Below are 20,651 nucleotides of genomic sequence, written 5' to 3'. Positions count from 1 at the left end.
ATGTTCAACCTTTTGTATATTAAACTGTTTCTTCTTTGTTTAATAAAAATATGCCAGTGATTTTAATCTTGTGAGTCAGTCTGGATCAACTGATAAGACAATAGAATCACATCAGGCCAAATATATGTACAGTATATAGTATGAGGGCTTATGGCTTAAGAGCCAAATAAATGAGAACCCCTGAATAATGTTTGAACTAGTACAGTAGTTCAAATAACTGGAAAGAAAGCCCAGTCAAGCAGGATTAACCCAAAATGGTGTATAAATAAAGTGAGGAAGCAGCAAACAACTGTGAGGAATTTATTTTTGTGGGAAAACAATTTTGAATTGCATAGCCTCCCAGGTTCTTTAGCTATAATGTGGCTAATTAAAATGAAAAACCTGGATAAACAGAGTGGAGAAACATGAATACATCTGATCCATTTAGGTGGAATGCACAGTATAATTAATCTATTATTATTCCATAACTCCACAAGTGGGCGAGAAACCACTTTGCTTTAATCTATTGTTTGTGTATCCAGATTATTCAATAAACAAACATTTATAATGATTTGTGTGTGCTGGTCGTTTTTCTACATTCAGAGTAACCACATTTATGTAGCAATGTTGATATAACAAACAACAGAAACACTTTTAAACATTGAAATATCTTTTGCTGAGGCCTCTTCCCAACACACTGTTTGCTGCAGAGCTAATAAAAATGCAGCTGTTCATGACACTGATTGACCGGAGTTCTTGTCAGTGGGCTGGTCCTTCCACATGGGTTCCAGAATGTGTTCAGGAATCTGCTCCATAGCCATCTGAAAACATTGACAATAATGTTGGAGTCATCAAAACAAAAATATCTCAATATACAAAGTACTGTAAAATCCTTAATGTTAATTTAATTTGGCGAGTGTTCATGGATCCTTATAAGTAAAAAAAAAAGAAGAAAAAGAGAGAGGAAACAAAGCGTTTTACTGTTTACAAAGAATGATGCAAACAGAATAACATTGGAATTTTGAGGTCTTTGCACACTGCTGTGTTTTTTCGGCCAAATATCTGTGCGAATTTCAGAGCTCATAAATAAAAGAATTGACCTCATGTTATGTCAATCACGTTTTCACTGTCGTGTGCGTATTATTATTTTTTTAGTTTTGTTTTTTCAATTTTTCGCAGCTGTCGACACTGGGTCCGCGCTTTCTCTCTCGTTCCTCTCTCTCTCTCTCCCTGAAAAACGTTTTTTTTTTTGCGGATTTCGGATTTTGAAAAAATAAATTAAAAAAACAAACAAAAAACAAACAATGTGCATTCTCTCTAGAGTGCCTTTCTGGTGTAGAGCTAATTCATAGATGCTCACCTTCGAGACCTCCATGGCAACACCTTCTGGTAGATTCCTCTGGATGTATTCGAGGTACACTTGGGCTGTGGAGCCTGTAATATGGGACAGCTAGAGAAAGGAGAGGTACAGTACATTGAGTCTCAATTCAACAGATCTACACATTGAGCGAGAGAGGGAGTGAGTGAGTGAGTGAGTGAGTGAGTGTGTGTTGCCACAGCAAAATTTAACTTGAATCTAAATGGGTTTTGGTTATGTTAAACATAGTCTCTCAAGAACAGACTGAGAAAAGGAACAAAACAGAGAGGGCGCTGTTTCTCCCTTTTATTTGATGATGGTTAGTCAGATTGTGTTAAACATGATGACTCCATAACACAAATGAAGTGAGTGGACCAGTTTTACTTTGTTCGTGCCGTGTCATGTATCGAAAATAACGATCTACAAGCAACTATGACGCGTGGTGAGCTTATAGATATGCTATTTTCGGTGCGTGATACAGAATGTAAACAAGTATAACAAGTATAAATCAGGTGTAAGTTCAAGATCCTTACCTCGATGCACCTGTAATGTGTCCTCATCTCATACTGCACCCTGTGTTTTTTAAAAATGTGGACAGACTTCAAAAGTGTAAGCCTCTCAATGTCCTTTGGAGGTTCAAATCTAAGGTAGACGGAAAAAACATAGAATTTAAAATAGGCCATGGCATGGTGAATTAATATTGCTGTTAGTATATTTGTCTTCATGTGTGAAAACCATGACAATTTCTTCTTGAGACTCACACTTTGCTGAGCGTAATACCAAGCTCCTTGGCTGCCAGAGTAGCAAAGAACTCGTAGCTGTCCAAGACAGCCTTGTCATGGCCTTTTACCAACACAGACACTTTCTGGAAGAGTGTGTCTGGCTCTTCTGTGACTGTAATCTGAGAAAGAGACAAAATAAAAAATAAAGTCCTTGATGAGAAAGAAGACTATCACTGACTGCTGCTGAGGAATAACTCCTCAAAAGCAGTGAGAACAGTGTGCATGCCTCCAGTGTGTCCTGTATAGAAATATACTTCTACATACATGAATGTAAGTGTATTATGCTAAAACTAAATGTTCAGTACAATGTGGTTTTAAATGTAATTGCCTCCAAGTTTGCAAAAAGACTGTGGTGAGAAAAGATTAATGCCTCACTGATGATGACGGAGTCGACCAAGATGATATTCCGGCATGAAAGGAAGCCGTCGGTGCCAGCGGGAGATGTGGTCTGAAGCCAAGAAAGGAACGGTTTATAACATCAGCTGTCAATATAGTTTTAAGTACAAGTAAATGTAATGTACTTGAGGAAATGGACTGCAATTTTGTTTTAGTATAAGTAGCCTTCTTGGTGATAAATTGAAGTGTTGGTGCCTTAATTCCAATCATATAACACCAACTGATAATGCACCAGTTAAGATGTATTGCCTACATTTTGCTGTAGCTGCAAATTGCACTAGAACACTAGATTTTTGTATTGTTGAACGGCAAAGGAGACGGACGGACGGTGTGGAGCTCCGTGTGAGCAGGTTGAGGCAGAACAGCAGGACAGTTAACGGCTTGTGGAGCCGGATAACCGTGTAGCCTCTGAGCAAATGAAACTGAACAGTAAATGAACTCTTATCTGAACCTAAACTAGAACTCTACAGTACAGCGATTCCAGATCGTGATCGGGGTGTCCAGGAGCGCAGTGGGGTCAGCCAGTGCCCTCGGGACCAAGCGGTGCCAGCAGAGGAGGTCCAGGCGAGCGAACCAGACGAGAGGGGTCCGCAGTGGCTTTTGGTAGTGTCGTGCGATTTACTCGCAACGGCAGGCCCATAAAGCCTGCCTCGTTGTGAGTATTTGTTTCCTGTACACTACTATTGTTATAGCCACCGACCTAGTATTGAGCAGTATATTGGAAGCGACAGAGATACTGGCGTCTTCTCTGTGTTCGCAGAACGAGGACCAGAAGAAGCAGACGGGCCGGAGAGTGACTGTGTCCCACTGTGTGCATCCATACCTGCTGTAGACGTTCTCCACTATATCCGTTATTATCTATATCTGCTTAATTGTTCTGCTTATTATATATAGATATCCTATTAGTCTCCTTGCCATATTCACTATTATTATCGATATTCCCCCTATAAGTCAAGGCTGTCACAGGCCAGGGAGGGCTAGCTATAAGTAAAAGCACTTTAACTGCTCGAGCGAATGTTATAAAGGGGGGTGGTTGGAAAGCTTTTATTATTATTATTTTTAGGTTTTTTAACTTAGTGGTACCATCAGGATAAGTAGGGTTTATTGTTTCTTTTTCTTTTAAACATTGTTTTAAGGCGTGATAGAGGCCGCTGTAATTTTAGAAATAAAGATTTGTTCATACTTTCTAACTTGGTGTCCGGGTCCATTCTCTCGATATTATATTGCTCTGGTACTCCGAAATTACGAACCTGTGTGTCCTACGAGGTGTCGCTACTTTAGTGCACCTCTTTCCTTTTTTTTCCCTCTTAACAGAGGTGGCGTTGTCGGAAGTCTTGTAATTATAACATGCTAATGGTAATACTTAAATAATACACTTAATGCAAAAAGGGTGTAAATACAATTATTTATTAGCAAGTGAAGTAATAAGGTGTTGACAAGGGTACCAGTTTTAACACTGGCTGTTAATGTGCGTGGGCCAGCGTCACACTAGTCTCGCGTGGCCAGACGGTTGCCTCCGTGATTTGGTCAAATGCTCCCAGCATACAGTCTGGCAAACCGGGGAAGAAACGATGAGTGCGAGATAAAGCGGATATGACCATTTATATACATTTGTAAATGCTTACTAAATCATTTATAACCAATGCTAAAATTCACATAACGTCACGTCACACTTTTGGCCCTACTCTTATCTCCGGCACCGTTTCCCCTATCCATGCCAAACTTGCCAAACTGCTAAACATGAACAAACATGGAGACCACATTAACAGACAGTTGTAAATAATGAATAGTCTTCACTTTACATTAGGGCTCTTGATAACATCTACTAATGATTTATAGATATTTAAGGAATGTTTTACAAAGCATAACCATGAACAAACAAGGAGGCCACATTAACAGACAGATATAAATAACCAGTAAGGAGATAATCAACCTCATGGTGGCGCTAGAAGAGGGGCATGTGAGAAATCAGGGGTGGAGGTTGTGGTTTGGCAGCCAAGGAGTGTGTGCAAAGTTTGGCATGGATAGGGGCAACGGTGCCAGAGATAAGAGTAGGGCCAAAAGTGTGGCGTGGCGTGGCGTGACGTGACGTGACATGACGTGACGGACATCCGGTGGAGGTTTGTATAGTAACTTGCGACCTCACGGTCGCAATGAATAGCCTTCACTTTGGGGCTCTTGATAACATCTACAAAGCGTATATTAAACATGCACAACACATGGAGGTCACCTTAACAGACATTTGTAAATGCATTCCTACCTACACATTATGTGAATTTTAGCATTGGTTATAAATGATTTAGTAAGCATTTACAAATGTATATAAATGGTTTATTCATGATTAGTTTACTACTTACTAATACCTTACTAATATCATGTAAATGATGTTTAAAACAGTTATAAATGTTTAGTTAAACATTTACAAATGTCAATAAACAGTTTGTTCATGTTTATTACTCATCTATAAACTGCTTATAAATGTTTATAAATCATTTATAACAGGTCATTATTGTAAAGTGCTACCCATATGGGTATTAACCAATTAAATTTCATCTGAGAGATGACGTTATTGTGATGTCACAAAAATGTTATATAATAGGTTAATCTATGGAAAATAATTAGTATAATATTATTGTACAAGAAAACAGAAGATAAGACCAGGACTTGTTTGTTAAATTCTGTGACCGTTTCTCGTTTCACCCAAGAGGACAAGACTTGACAGAAGATCAGAGGTATGTTTCGTTGCTTCATTTTAATCCCAATGAAGTTGCTGCCAATAGCGAAATGCGTTGGCGGTCAGCAAGAAGACATTCGCTGTACCGATAGTGTCGAGGCCCTGAATGCGCTTCCATTTGGGAGCAAACATCCAATGAACGGACGTCTTTTGCTCAAGTTTCTTGCCGATAAAATCAGCTTCAACCATGACGGTAAGATCAGGGTTGTCAACATTGGACTGTCAGAATCCAGGAGATTTATTTTTTTGGGGGTGCGCGGAAACTCCCCAACCAGGGTCTGGGGGGTGCTCTCCCCAAAACGTATTAATAGATATATTTTCCTGTGTTCTGTTGAATTTTGTGCATGTTTGATACATTTATCAGGATTACTTTACTAGCATGTGTACAATTTCAGCCTAAAATGCCAAATGTAGCTGTACAGATTTGATGACTGCAGCAAAGTAAGACATCTTTAATAATGATGTCTCATCTGTAAGTCATTACTTAAGTGAATATCTGTATGATCTTGCATGCATTGCCCCCACCCCTAAAGCGGGGGGTCTGGGGGTCCTCCCCCAGAAAACTTTTAACATAGTAGATTTAATCTCCTGTATTGTGGTGAATTTTGTGCATGTTTGATACTTTTATCAGGCTTGCTTTACTAGCATGGGTCAAATTTCAGCCTAAAATGCCAAATGTAGGTGTACAGATTTGATGACTGAAGCAAAGGACATCTTTAATAATGACTTCTCATCTTTAAGTCATTACTTAAGTGAATATCTGTATGATGTTTCTTGCATGCATTGCCCCCACCCCTAAAGCGGGGGGTCTGGGGGTCCTCCCCCAGAAAAAAATTAACATAGTAGATGTAATTTCCTGTGTTCTGGTGAATTTTGGGAGTTTGATACAAAATCCAGGAGAAATCCAGGAGTTTTGCCAATCCAGGAGCATGCCAGGAGATGGGGTCAAAATCCAGGAGACTCCTGGGAAATCCAGGAGAGTTGACAAGCCTGGGTAAGATCCTGTGGAGATTCAAGCTGGGAGATTATGGGATTCACCAATATTTTGACAGCGACCAAATTCTGCCAGCGAATGAAAAAAAAGAAGTTGAGTACCTTAATTTCCTCTTCGGAAATACCAACCCGATGAAATACCCTTTGGTGGTTTCAATGTTACCAGAAAAAATCTACAGGTACAGCAAGTTGCTTAACGGCAATATGGATCGGTTGGTTCTAGTCACGGTCAAGGATGCATTTCCTCTTGACCCAAGTAAGAGGCTAATTGCCGCGGTGTATTTAACTCGTCACCCTGTCAAAAAAACCTGGGGCCAGAAGTGTAACACTTTTAGTAGGGCTGAGACCAGCCTCATCACGCCAGAAGTGTTACAACAACTTAAGGCTTGCACATTAAAAGAAAACCTGAAGTTCAAATGTCCGCCAAAAAAACGCTCACCCCCGCCAAAAGGACCACATGTTCTAGACGACATGTTCTGGAACGAAGACGATCCATGTGAAAGTTGTGGACCCTTTGAAATGATCAAGTCGATGATGGGACGTCTTCTCACCTGGTCTTCTCACCTGGTTCTCAGGAACCAGGTGAGTCCGGAAACCGGACTTGGGCGAATGAATGACACCCCAGTATCGTCCCCAGAACACGGGAACTAACCGTCCTGTGCGAGGAGTGACGATTTAAGAATCCACAGGCCCCACTAAGTTCAAGAGCTTTGATAGCTCATTCCAGCCCGACACCCATTCAATCGAGCTGGCGGATGGGACCAAGATGTGCAAAACTTACTGGGTGTGGTAAAAGAGGCATAGCTTTCTCGACTCCATCGATCTGAGCGGGGTTGGCCTTAATTCAGCAGGTGGGGAAATAACTAAAAATGAGGTGAGGGAAGCTATCTCACAGTTAAATAAGGGCAAAGAGATGGCCTGTCTAGTGAGATTTATCTCTCTTGTGTAGAAGATTTGGTGGACCTGCTGACCTCGGCTTTTAATGATGGTGTCAAGTTGGGCAAAATGCATGATTCTTTTTATCATGGTGTTATATCCCTATTATATAAAAAAGGGTCCGCGAATAATTTAGATAATTGGAGGCAAGTCACTCTGATGAACATCGATTATAAAATACTTGCTAAGATAATTGTAAATAGACTAAATAACGATTTGGAAAAACTAATTGAAAAAGAACAAACATGTGCCATTAAGGGTAGATTTATGTGGGATAACCTGGGGATTCTAAGAGAAATTACTGGTGGTGAAGTGAAAGAGGAATTTTATGTTATAAGTTTAAATCAAAAGAAGGCGTTTGATTACATTTCAAGGGAGTATTTGTGGGAGGTTTTAAAAGCTTATGGTTTTAAAAAGGAATTTATCAATTTGATTGCTGTATTCAAAGTCCACAGTTCAGGTAAATGTTAATGGTGTCTTGACTGAAACTTTTGACATTAAAAGAGGAGTAAAACAGGGTTGTCCGCTTTCGGGAGCTCTCTATATTCTGGCAATTAACCCTTTATTAAAAAAGATAAAAAACGATAAAAGACTAACAGGTATTAAAACTAGTGGGGGTGAGCGCTTGGTCGTCCTGGCCTATGCCGACGACGTAATTGTAATAGACGCAGGGGCATAGCCTGTTGCGCTATGAGGAGTGTTGTTGTACGTGTAGCCCCCACAGTTAGTACCAGCCATGAACCAGCGACAACAGCCCTGCTAATCGGGCTCAGCCCTATTAGCACGACTGGTTGTGCGTTGGACTGGCGAGTGGGAGTCCCGGGTTCAATCCCCGCTTCCGCGTATCACTACAATCTGGCGTTGTCGGCAGGATGAGGAGCGTGGTATCCTCGCGTGAGGGACAGGTCCACGTCGTGTGCGGCGGTCCGCGGCGTGAAGTGTGAAGCGCGAGGGCGCGCTCCAAAGATCAGGGGGGTGATTGTAGCCCCCACAGTTAGTACCAGCCATGAACCAGCGACAACAGCCCTGCTAATCGGGCTCAGCCCTATTAGCACGACTGGTTGTGCGTTGGACTGGCGAGTGGGAGTCCCGGGTTCAATCCCCGCTTCCGCGTATCACTAGTTCACTACATACGCATGGATTAACTCAGGCAGGTGCTCAGGCCAACGGACATGCTAATGGTAATACTTAAATAATACACTTAATGCAAAAAGGGTGTAAATACAATTATTTATTAGCAAGTGAAGTAATAAGGTCTAGTGTTGCAATTTGCGGCTAATTTTGCTGTACCAAAACACATTAATATGAATTATGGATTATTTTCTCAATTTAAGAAAAACACAATAGTAATATAGTAATTCATAATAATAACAGCAATTTTGAGATAAAGTTACCTACCCCTATAGATAGAAGTTTACATTCTTATTAAATTAAGCTGCAATCCTCACTGGCTGGATTAGGATGTAACAGCAGGTCGATGCAATATATGAGTTATTAATCTATATATAAACTCTAAGTATTGTAAGTATAATATGCATTAATTTATTATTATGTATTGTACAATATGGCTGTATTTTAAACACTTGACTACTTAAGACAACACTAGCCGTGGTGTACCTACCGCCGGGTTATCCACCTCCGATGATCTCCACAGTTGCGCAGGCCTCTTGTTCCCTTAAAATAATAATAAATGCCACATTAGAAAACTTTAAAAAAGATTAAACAGCTGAGGGGTCCCTTAAGACGGGGAGAATCCACAATTAAGCAATGTATTTAAATATTCCTATTCCTAACATGCAACTTTGTCCTGCAAAACACTTTAGTGTGACAGTGTGGAGCAGAATAAAAATATAACACCACAACGTTACCAGTGTAGATATTCCAGCAAAGATTCTTGATAGAGAGCAAATCTGCCGACCGACAGGCTTGGAGGCCGCCATGATTGTTTGAAAGGAGAGAAGAGAAGAACGCGATGACTTGCCAATGCTGCCACCATGTGGATTGGAAGATATATTGCTAGAGCTGAGCTGTTATCTTTTTGTATGCAACATTTTATAGAGTTATGTGTAAGTAACTGTGGTTGGAGCAAGGTGGCCATGCTCACCATTACTGGGCAGATGTATCAGAACTGAATAATGCCATATATAATCCTCATCCAAGGATTAATGGAAACACCATGCCTTAGTGGATGAGTAATTGGATGTGTCAACCTTTACATTGTAGGTTGTTTATGGCAAACACTGCACTTTTTACTTTAAAATAAAATATGTATTATAATTAATTTGTCAAATAAAATAAATCAATCGCCACAACGGAATCAATAACTGAATCAAATATTTCCCCCATTTAATCTGGAAACAAGAAACTAGTGTTATTGAAAAAGAAAAGAAAAAAAGGGATATATATATATATATATATATATATATATATATATATATATATATATATATATATATTATGTTTGTTTCTATCTTGATTTAAGCTGTTTGTACTGCCACTTACATACATGAGTGGCAGCCACATTTATGTATTTGTTTAAATAAAAACTACACATTCTTTAAAAAGGTACACACACATCCTTTATTTGTCTCACAATAAAATCAGAATAGAGCACAGATCAGAAATCACAGTGACTGTTTCCCAGATCTCTCTCTCCTCCATCATCATCATCCTCATCATCATGTGTCACTCAGTCACGTGACAGACAGGGTGGTGGGGTCGGGCCCTGCCAGTTCCAGTGGCAGCAGCACACACAGAGAGAGAGAGAGAGCGAGAGAAAGAGAGAGCAGAGCACTGAAGCAGCAGACAAGACGAGGTAAGGACAGCAGCTCTTCACTGGACCATTGATCATTGATCAGCCTTTATTGACCGCATGCCTCTCATCATTCCAACACTTTGACGCCTTGCACGATGCCCCGCGCTGCTGTTAGATGCTGTATGTTTTGAAATGAATCAACAGCGACCTCTTTTTAAGACCCAACAACATCCATTGAAGCTAACCTGCTAGCCACACACACAGAGAGAAAGAGAGAGAGCAGGCTAGCTGAATGCCAGTGATGATGATGATGATGATGGTGGTGGTTCAGGTTCAGCTAATAGTTGCTAGTCGGTTAGCATTCTTTGTGGGTTGGCTAGCCCGACGGTTGTCAATGTAACTCTCTCTGAGGCTGTACGAATGGAACCAAATCCATTTGGTTCCACACAGATCATGGCAAACACTGAGGATTGTGCTGTGTATTGTTGCTTGTTTGTTGTTGTTGTCTACCCCTCCTCCCTCCCTGGCTAGCCTGCTAAAGAGGTAGCCAGTGATGGTTGATGCTTTTATTTATTTAGCTTTACTCAGCTAGTCAATGCTCAGCAAATACTGAGTGTTAAATTGAACTGTTAAGTTAAATGAAGACTGCATTTTGCAGGCAGTGGAAGCAGCATCGCCCTGCCCCCTCCTCCGCTGCGCAACAATAACATGATATATTATTGTCTTCATTTTAGGAAAGATTTAGAGGTTTTCCCTGTTGATGTCTTAATCCGATAAATGTTGTGTTTATGAGGGGGTGCTCTCTCCATTCCGACATGTCTCCATTCCGACATGGACTGCTTATTGTCGGAGTGGCAACACTTCTCTGATACATAACTAACGTTGTATCGACCAGCTGTAGATAAAGTCCACTGTGTCTAGGGCTTTTATTATTGTCTAATGACGTATCACTGCTTGGGTCTTTTAGGGATCATTCGCCGATGCATATTCTGTCTGCCTCTCAATCTGCATCCCTATGTCTGTCTGTCTGTCTGTCTGTCTGTCTGTCTGTCTGTCTGTCTGTCTGTCTGTCTGTCTGTCTGTCTCTCAATCTGCATCCCTGTCTGTCTGTCTGTCTGTCTGTCTGTCTGTCTGTCTGTCTGTCTGTCTCTCAATCTGCATCCCTGTCTGTCTGTCTCTCAATCTGCATCCCTGTCTGTCTGTCTGTCTGTCTGTCTGTCTGTCTGTCTGTCTGTCTGTCTGTCTGTCTGTCTGTCTGTCTGTCTGTCTGTCTGTCTGTCCCTCAATCTGCATCCTTATGTCTGTCTGGATTTCAATCTGCATCTTTATGTCTGTCTGCATCCTTATGTCTGTCTGTCTTTCAGTCTTTCATCCTTCTATCTGTTTGTCTGCATGTCTGTTTCTAATCTTGTCTGTCAATCTCCATCCTAGATAGATATTGCCTATCTATCTGTCTGTCAGTAGCCTGTCTTTCAATCTGCATCCTCCTTATGTCTGTGTCTGTCTCTCTGTGTGTGTCTATCTCCTGGTCTGTCTAGTGTCTTTTTGTCAATCGATCTGCATCCTTGTAGGCCTATCTGCCTGCCACTTTCTTCCCTTAACCCAGGGGTCTTCAACGTTTTCAGACCAAGGACCCCTTAGTTGAGAGATGATATGAAGCTGGGAGGGACCCCACAACCTTTTTCATAGTTTCCATATAGTTTAATTGTTTGACAGCACAATCATCAGTGTATTTTGGATTCATGTGATGTCAATTTGTGCTTTCAGATATTTAACAACTTGAACCGTCAATACTCTGCTCTTTTTTTCCCTCTACACCAAACCTCTTTGCCGAAGTGGTTAATATAAATTAGTAAATATAATATAAAGGAGTAAATATAAAGTTTCTATCGCACAAAGATTTGGAGGACCACCTGTAGTAGCTCTGAGGACCCCCTGTTTAAGACCCTTCCCTTAATCCCTCTCTGCCACGGTGCCACCCACTCCTTCTTGCTCCCGTTTTCACGACACTCGCTCCCGAATCGCCCTTTCTTCTTCAGCCTTATTTAAACAGCAACGCTGTTCACAGTCAATAAGTTGCATTATATTCTATTCTACATGAATATTGTGTTTGGTTTGACAGCGGTTGTTCACACGGAGTGTTCTGAATCTGTTGTTGGTCTGTTATTATTATTGCCTCCATCAGCGCTCCATCCATGGGATCCCATCATCCGGCGTCCAGCAGGTTGACGTAATGACGCTGCCGGGCTGTGCGGCGCTGCTGTGGGTTGACAGCTGACGAGGAGTCCCTGCTCCTCCTCTCACCCAACAGCCCTGTCTGGACACAAAATCACATCACAGGAACAAATGGATCATAACGCAACTTAATTGGAAGCATCGGGGAGTTTTCGGACTAACAGTGGCTGAATTTACGCATCTAAAAAGTGGACGCGGATATATATATATATTTTTTTGTCTAGTGTTTTTTTCGACGTGTACACTCGGGTGAGCTCTTTGTTTTTGTTCCATGGCTGTGCGGTGCGTGGTGGAGACAAAGTGCTTCGGTGATCTGACTGTTTATCTTGTACTGTAATGTGTCGCCTTGTCATCGATCATGGACCACGACGGCAGCTCATCATCACAATGACTTGAACGCGTGCCTTTCCCCCTCCTTCCTTTTTATGCAATGTGGACTACATTGTTGTTATCATCTTTTACTCGCGGTTCAGTAGTATTATAACCCCGACTTGCAAGCAAAGCATCACTTTGAGTTGCTTGAGCGTATGTTTTTTTAGAACGTCATCGATAAACAAGTGTATTCTAAACCGGACAGTCCGATCGAGGGGACAATCTCAAGTCCCTGGCTGCTATGCACCGTTGCCGCTGTGTGATCATCTCCGACAGGGAGGAGAAGCGCACATAAAGCCTCGCTGTCCTGGATAGTTGTGGTCCTGGTCCTGTCGGAGAAGAGTTGCGGTCTTCTCTCAGGTACGTATGACTGGCACAGTCTGTCAGTGTCACGATCATGACATTTACTTGACGACTAATTGTCATAGCAAATGATTACAATTAACTATCTATAATTGTGTTTTGTGTCTGATTAGTCTGTTTCGGCTTTGTAAACAATAGTTGCACATAGGGCAGATATGACAAATAACTTAAAGGAGTAGTTCACCCCCCAAAATAAAATGTCTTTCCTAATGATTACTCACGCCATGGAGACTTGGGTTCAATAATATTTTTTTGTTTTTTTGTCGGATTCCTAAGACAATAATTTGATTAGACTACATTTATTATAAACAAATTATTGTCTTATGTCATGTGACAAACACAAAACAATATTATTGAACTCAAGAAAAAAAATCATTTTGGGGTTAAACTACTTTAATAATGCAAATAATGTTCATAATATAAAAAAGAATAATTGTGGAAATAGCAGATCTACAAGCGCACAATGGCTAATTTGGGAAAATGTTTGAAAAATAAAAACGTAAATGTTTGGGGGGAAAAAGTAAAAAATGGAAAGTATGAATATTATCCCAAATAATTGAAATTATCTCAAATACCGTAATTGTTATTGGGCATGCATGTACAGTATGTGATGCAGTGGTTTTCAACCAGTGGTCCCCAGCTAAATGATGGGAGAGTTGGTAGCCAAATGGACCTTGAGAGCGCATGGGTCCATTTGTTTTCATTTTACGCTCTCAATAGTTAAATTATTGTTAAACATCTGCATTACTTAATTTACAAAAAGTCTACACAATCACAGAATGTAGAAGAAATTGTTATTTTGATTGACCTGTTATCAGTCCTATCTGACTGGTACCACAAAATCCTATGCAGCGATAACAAAATATTCAAAAGTTTGGGTCTGAGAGGCTTAGATCTCATCGAATGGTGGTCCGTGGCTCAAATTCCCAATACATAACGGACCTTGAAAGGAAAAAGGTTGAAAACTACTGTGGTAACGTAATAATTGTGACAGTTCTACACTTCCAGGCGGCAGGGAGGATGTTTGCGGCGGTGGAACATGGACCGGTCCTCTGCAGTGACTCCAACATCCTCTGCCTGTCGTGGAAGGGCCGTGTGCCCAAGAGCCAGAAGGAGAAGCCGGTGTGCAGGTAGGGCTGCCACCATCGTGACATTTTGCTTGATTCATTGTCCCACAAATAATTGCAATTAACGACTTAATCGTGTTTTTGGTATTGAACATAGGGACATAATAAACAACTAGAAAGGTGCCATTCTGGGAAATTGTAAGTGTGGTTGCACTGACGTGAGTCGCGAGGATTCGGCTGGGAAAAAGATGTGTACTGTTACATAATTTGTGATGTATCGTGAAGCTTGTCTGATTGGACATTATATTGTCCAATCAGAAAAGGGACAGAAAAAGTCCTTTGAACTCAATGGACCTTTGGGGTTACAGAAAAGGTTACAGAAAAAGTCCATTGAACCCAATGGACTTTTGGGGTTTACAGAGAAAAGGGTTACACTAGGTGAAATAAAAACACTTTTGTGGTTTAAGGACTAGTTAAGGCTTCGCAAACAGATATGACACATTACTGAACTACACAAAGAAATTATTGTCATATTTAATAACATTGTACTGTACTTTGTAAAAATGGTTACAAATAGTGGAAATAATTGCATCAAGCTCACAATGGGATTTATTCTTTTCTTTATTTTTTGAAAATGTATGAACGAACTAGGGGTGTAATGATATAGTAACTGTATCGAAATATCGTTTATAACTTAAAAAATCGAAGTATATCGAAATGAAAACAGCTAAAATCGAATCGTATCGTTTTATTTTGTATCGTATCGAATCGGCAGTGCAATGAATCGATTGTATCGATACTACCTACTTGTGCATTGTATTTGGCATTTTTAAGAAGAAAAAATTAAAGGGAGGGGTTTAATTACTTTTCCTTTCCATAGCTACACTGGTCTATCGATGAATGTGTGTAATCTCTGGGTTCATGTCAAGGTACAGGTTTGTCAATATACAATGTGCATGTATTTGGCAAATAATCACTGTGTCTACTTATTTATATCCATACATGTTTCCCTTAAAAACCTGCACTATCCACACCTTTCACACAGATTTAATTTATTTGCTAAATAGTTACTATATCGATTTTAAATCATTGAATCGTATCGTATCGCCATGAATGAACCAATATCGTCCATGTATCGTATCGTCAATCATGTATCGTGAATGCGTATCGAATTGCTGTTAAGATGTATCGTTACACCCCTAGAACGAACATTTTCCAACATGGAAACGATTATGACGTTTCATGCAAAAATAATTGCGATTAGGTGATTATGTAATAATAGTGACAGGCCTGTGTGCAGGAAACGATACTACGAGGAGGGCTGGCTGGCCACCGGCAACGGGAGAGGAGTGGTCGGCGTTACCTTCACATCCAGCCACTGCAGGAGGGACCGCACCACCCCGCAGAGGATCAACTTTAACCTCAGAGGACACAATAGTGAGGTAAGCAACGGTTGTTTGGGAAAGAGGGTCAGATGTGTGGCCTGTTTCTGTAGACTTGACGGTACACAAAATGAAATGAAAATGAAAATATAAGTTACTTTAATTAAAATCCTTTGCGTTGTGCTTTGTGTAGCAGCCTATAGGTTACACCAGGGACTTTGTGGGTTCCTTGTGTGGGTCTAAATTGACCCTTGCAAAATATGTAACTCTAACAGCATACATATGGAACCATTTGGTTCCATTTGTACACTGTCAGAGTTAAAGGGAGACCTCGAAATGTAAACGTTTGAGAAACACTGCGTTACACGACATTGAAATGCTGTCAAAGTTTCCTTATGCTCCCAAGATCATGTTCTGATTGTAAAGATCTGCTGAGTTGCGTTTAGGCCTTTTCACTGTCACAGTCGTGATCAAAGTGGGGTCTAGGGACCATCAGGGTTAAAATGGTAACAAATGGATCCTTGCGGGTCCATTTGGTTCCATTTGTACACTCAGAGTTATGTGGTCCTTCAAATTAAAAGGTTTGAGAACTGCACTATCATACAGTATGTAGGCTATACGCATTCAGTGCTGGCTGTGAGCAAGGCTCTCTCACACACACACATACAGCCCCAGTGTTTTAACTGCGAGTGGATGTATTACTGTGGGTCAGATGGACCAAGGTGCTGTGTCAGCATTCCATAAGGCAGCTGACTGGAGAGTGGATGGAACCCCGCAGAGAGGGAGTGAAGCGCAGCAGATATGTTGTGGGACTGTGCCCACTTGAACAGGCTCCAAATGCTGATATGCCTGTTGTTTTGTTCACAGTGATGCAGGGGAGAACAGATCCACCTTTCGCTTATGATTATTTATATCTTTTGTGCGTGCGTGCATGCGTGTAATGTATGTACTACACACGCACGCACGCACATCACACACATATATATATATATATATATATATATATATATATATATATATATATATATATATATATATATATATATATATATATATATATATACTGGCAATAACTACAATTATATAACTAGCTTTGTCTCAGATCTGTCCTCAACACTTCTATGTTTGGTTGTTTAGCATGATAATGTGGCCTTTGTAGCTTTTTTCTTTTCTTTCTTTCTTGATCGTGGCTAAGAATTCTCCCTTATATCCGCCTCCCTTACACTAACTTCAGTACTGAAATTGATGATGTCTTTTCCACTCTCCACTCTATATTTGATATAAAGCAATAAATAAGCGCTTTGGGAAATGTGAAATCCATCATTTGTCCGCCCTGTGCATAATTCGGTGTCCCTGACAGTCTGGAAATTACACCGCCTAATGAATTCTGTCAGGTTATGACATATCAGCTCACTCACATCGATATCCCAGTTCTGATGACCCAAGGAGCCCAATCGGCTTGGGAATTGGTGGGGTGGCTGTGGTTGTAGAAAGGAGTTTTGCGTAGAAAAGGGGAGGCGAGGTCCCTTGTGGTATTGAGGTGAGCTCAGTGTTGATGTGAAAATACTAGATGGTACTGGTGCACCTGTGTGAATTTGCTCTTGAAAACCTTTAGACCATCCGTAACCCTTGTTGAAAATAGGGGATCTTTCAAGCTGCAATGCATCTCTACTGTAAGAGATTGTAGATTTGCTATTTGTGAGAATGTAATTTTCTTATTTACGATTTTTGAAAAATATAGATTAGAAAATGTCCCCGCCTATGATGACATCCACAAAATGGTATAGTCAGGGTCAGTGTGGTTAAAGACTATAAGATAAAAATAGCAGATTTATAAAAAAGTCTGTTTACTCATTATCTTATATATTAATGTTGGATTTATGTTATTGTGTATATAAAACTAGACCAGGTCAACCTGGTTGTGCCAGACCCCGGTTCTGCCAACCCTCTGTCTGTCATCATCATTTATGACATCATGCCTTTTGTAGGCATGTCATCATCATGTCATCATCATATATACCCTTTATATAGAAAACCCGGACAGACCGACATTTGCTTATGTAGGCCTACCCATTTCATGGGTCTGGCAAAAAACATTGACACAACACTGATGATATTGCTGTCAAATAAGTTTATGAAGCTATCTATGAAATCTATAGGAAAGGTTTCATCCGCAAGACAATTTTATTCATTATGTTGAGGGGGACCCTGCTTCATCTCTCTCTCAGCTAAGGGGTCCTTGAACTGAGAAAAAAGAAAAGAAAACATGTTTTAAGATCCCTGGTCCAGAGAGAGAATAACGTGGAATGTAACCTGTTAGTTACAAACTGAAACATGTTTACAAACCGCAACCAACAAATCCCACTCATTATAACTTATAACGCTGATCCTTCAGCAGTAAATGTAGAGGTGTCAACATGTTCTTCTAAAGTATCGTCATATTCAGCATTGTCATTGTGTTTGACAAGTGTCCTTTTCACACAAATCAACCTCGCTCACATTATGAAAGAGCACACTAAAATGCAACATGAGCTCATCCAGTAGGAGTCAAGTCCTGCCAAGGTCAGTGTTGCCAGCAGCATACAAAAAAAAATGTTTTCATAACTGATAGTCTAAACCTGAGTGTCCTGGGATCACTTTAAAATTAGTGAATATCTGAATGGATGCGTTTCCTGGACTTTGGCCAATATGGGCTTTGTAGGAAAGACAAGCTTTTAAGTTGGCTGTCTTTTATTGGATGATACAGAATAGATGGTGGTCCTGTAGAACAAACGGGGGCACAACCACGTTGTGGGATTGAACAGTTTCCAAAGATGACACTCATGACAAGTCCTTTGAGGACACCCATCTATCCTCAAAGGAACCTTTCTCCCCAAGTCTTCCTCAGAGGAACATGCACCAAATGGCTTAATAGAAACCTATCATTGCTCTCTGGCAGAAACCTTGTATATCCATATTTCAAAGAATGATTGAATTTCTCTTGCAGATTAATGTCCTACAGTATTTTATCATCTATCAAGTGCTGTGTTTGTTTCCCCTCAACAGCCCTGAAAAGTCATTATAAGCTAGTAGCTTCAAAGTGTGTAAGGTGTATACTAAGCTTTACCTGCATTTATGTTTCTTCAGTGCCTCATCTATGTCGTTTCCACAACAATCTTTATTTCGTTTTCTTTTTTAAACACATTGACTGCCATTGACGACTATAATTGTCAATTCAAATCCAACACTTCACCTCCAAATACGAATATATTCTTCAATTTGTGTTTTCAATGATCGCGCTAGTGTAGGCTCTGGACTACTGTAAGTTGCTAGGAGACCGATCCGACCCTAAATGCAGGGTTGTCAACATTGGACTGTCAGAATCCAGGAGATTTATTTTTGGTGGGTGCGCGGAACTCCCCAACCGGGGTCTGGGGGGTCCTCTCCCCAAAACTTATGAATATATATATTTTCCTGTGTTCTGTTGAATTTTGTGCATGTTTGATACATTTATCAGGCTTACTTTACTAGCATGTGTACAATTTCAGCCTAATATGCCAAATGTAGGAGTACAGATCTGATGACAGAAGCAAAAGGACATCTTTAATAATGATTTCTCATCTTTAAGTCATTACTTAAGTGAATATCTGTATGATCTTTCTTGCATGCATTGCCCCCACCCCTAAAGCGGGGGGTCTGGGGGTCCTCCCCCAGAAAATTTTTAACATAGTAGATGTAATTTCCTGTGTTCTGGTGAATTTTGGGAGTTTGATACAAAATCCAGGAGAAATCCAGGAGATTTGCCAATCCAGGAGACTCCCAGGAGAGGGGTTCAAAATCCAGGAGACTCCTGGGAGATCCAGGAGAGTTGACAAGGCTGCCTAAATGACATAATCCAGATTTCTTCTCTACATGCGCTCCAATGATATCTGATTCAGAAAAATTAATTTATCTCGGATTCTTTTCCCAGATTGTGTTTTTGGTCAAATCAAGCTATATCCAACGGACCATGATCGTGGATACAATTTTTCTTTTCTGGGTGAAATAAGAAAAGCTTGTCGGACCTTACAGACAGCCTCTGTTTACATCCTGTTCACATGGTGCGTTCCGTGTGTCAACTAAATGAGGTAAAAACACTGAGGAAAAAGAAAAAAAAGTTACATTAATTAATGAATACCTGACAATCAACGTGTTAAAGTGAAAAGCAGGTGTGTATTCCCCAGGACAGGAATTCCATGGAAGCCATTTTAGGCCTTGGCCACCAGTTTGGCCCTATTCCGAGAGAGGGCGAGATCATTTAGCGACCTACAACCGGGTCGCGACGTGGTCGGTAGTTTTCAGCGACCGGGTCGCTAAATCGACCGACTGGGACGGCAAAACCACCGACCGGGACGCTAGAACCACCGACCGGGACGCTAAAACCACCGACCGGGACGCTAAAACACCGACTGGGTCGCTAAATCGACCGACCGGGTCGCTAAATCGACCGACTGGGGCGGTATAACCACCCACCGGGACGCTAGAACCACCGACCGGGACGCTAAAACCACCGACCGGGACGCTAAAACACCGACCGGGTAGGTAAATCCACCGACCGGTGGTCGCTTCCACCGACCACCGGGCTACTAACCCTAACCCTAAACCTAAACCTAACCTCAGTAACCTTACCTCAGTTAGGCTAACCTGCCACGCAACCTCCCGACCGGGTCGCTAAATCACCGACCGCGTCGCTAAATCACCGACCGCGCCGCTAAAGCGAGCGACCGGGTCGCTAAATCGACCGACTGGGGCGCAAAATCTTCCGACCGGGTCACTAGATGTACCAACCGGGTCGCTAAATCTACCGACCTAAAACTGCAGGCAGGTCGGTAGATTTAGCGACCGGGTTGGTCGATTTAGCGGCGCGGTCGGTGATTTTGCGACCCGGTCGCTCGATTTAGCGACCCGGTTGCTGAAAACTACCGACCACGTCGCAACCCGGTTGTAGGTCGCTAAATGATCTCGCTCCTACTGCCTATTCCCTTCAAAAACCGATATGCCCTGAGGTTAAAGAGACCTTGATGCCCTGCCCACACTGCCTCAGCTCATTATTTGGGAAATAACTAACATTTATTTATCTCACTGATATTTGTTTTAAAATAGAATCTTCCTTGTTAACCCTTATTTCTGTGGCCCTAAAATGATTATCACAGTATAATTGAATAAAGAGTTAGGACATGACCCCATGAATGATGAATCTGTTAAAAAAAATTGTAATTATTAGTATTAAATACAAATATTTGTATAAATAATCCATGAAGCACTATATTTACACATTTATA

At 41.0% G+C, this 20,651-nt stretch overlaps 2 protein-coding genes across 6 annotated transcripts in view; one reads left to right on the top strand and one right to left on the bottom strand.

The window, feature by feature from the left end:
- Window positions 1-101: 101 nt before the first annotated feature.
- mrps10 (mitochondrial ribosomal protein S10) lies at window positions 102-9,117 on the bottom strand (the record flags this gene model as incomplete). The annotated part of the gene is made up of 7 exons (XM_080744964.1): window positions 102-800; window positions 1,340-1,429; window positions 1,870-1,978; window positions 2,098-2,237; window positions 2,494-2,566; window positions 8,799-8,851; window positions 9,046-9,117. The coding sequence occupies 7 exons, from the start codon at window positions 9,115-9,117 to the stop codon at window positions 711-713; spliced, it is 627 nt and encodes a 208-aa protein (XP_080601090.1). The 3' UTR covers window positions 102-710.
- An 834-nt stretch (window positions 9,118-9,951) lies between these two features.
- The window catches only part of tulp4a (TUB like protein 4a), a 46,439-nt gene continuing 35,739 nt past the window's right edge, over window positions 9,952-20,651 (top strand). For 2 of the 5 annotated variants that reach the window (XM_080745116.1, XM_080745114.1), the window contains exons 1-4: window positions 9,952-9,992; window positions 12,118-12,899; window positions 13,911-14,032; window positions 15,270-15,411. In XM_080745116.1, the coding sequence (XP_080601242.1) occupies window positions 13,923-14,032; window positions 15,270-15,411 (252 nt within the window). In that variant the 5' untranslated portion in view covers window positions 9,952-9,992; window positions 12,118-12,899; window positions 13,911-13,922. Of the gene's footprint in view, window positions 9,993-12,117; window positions 12,900-13,846; window positions 14,033-15,257; window positions 15,412-20,651 lie in introns of those variants that run through there. The other 3 variants (XM_080745115.1, XM_080745112.1, XM_080745113.1) reach the window with 2 other exon arrangements.

The sequence above is a fragment of the Nannobrachium achirus genome, assembly GCF_963921795.1.
Source record: "Nannobrachium achirus genome assembly, chromosome: 16".
Classification (NCBI taxonomy): Eukaryota; Metazoa; Chordata; class Actinopteri; order Myctophiformes; family Myctophidae; genus Nannobrachium; species Nannobrachium achirus.
The sequence above is the reverse complement of the archived record's forward strand: the minus strand, read 5'-3'. Positions and strand labels throughout refer to the sequence as shown.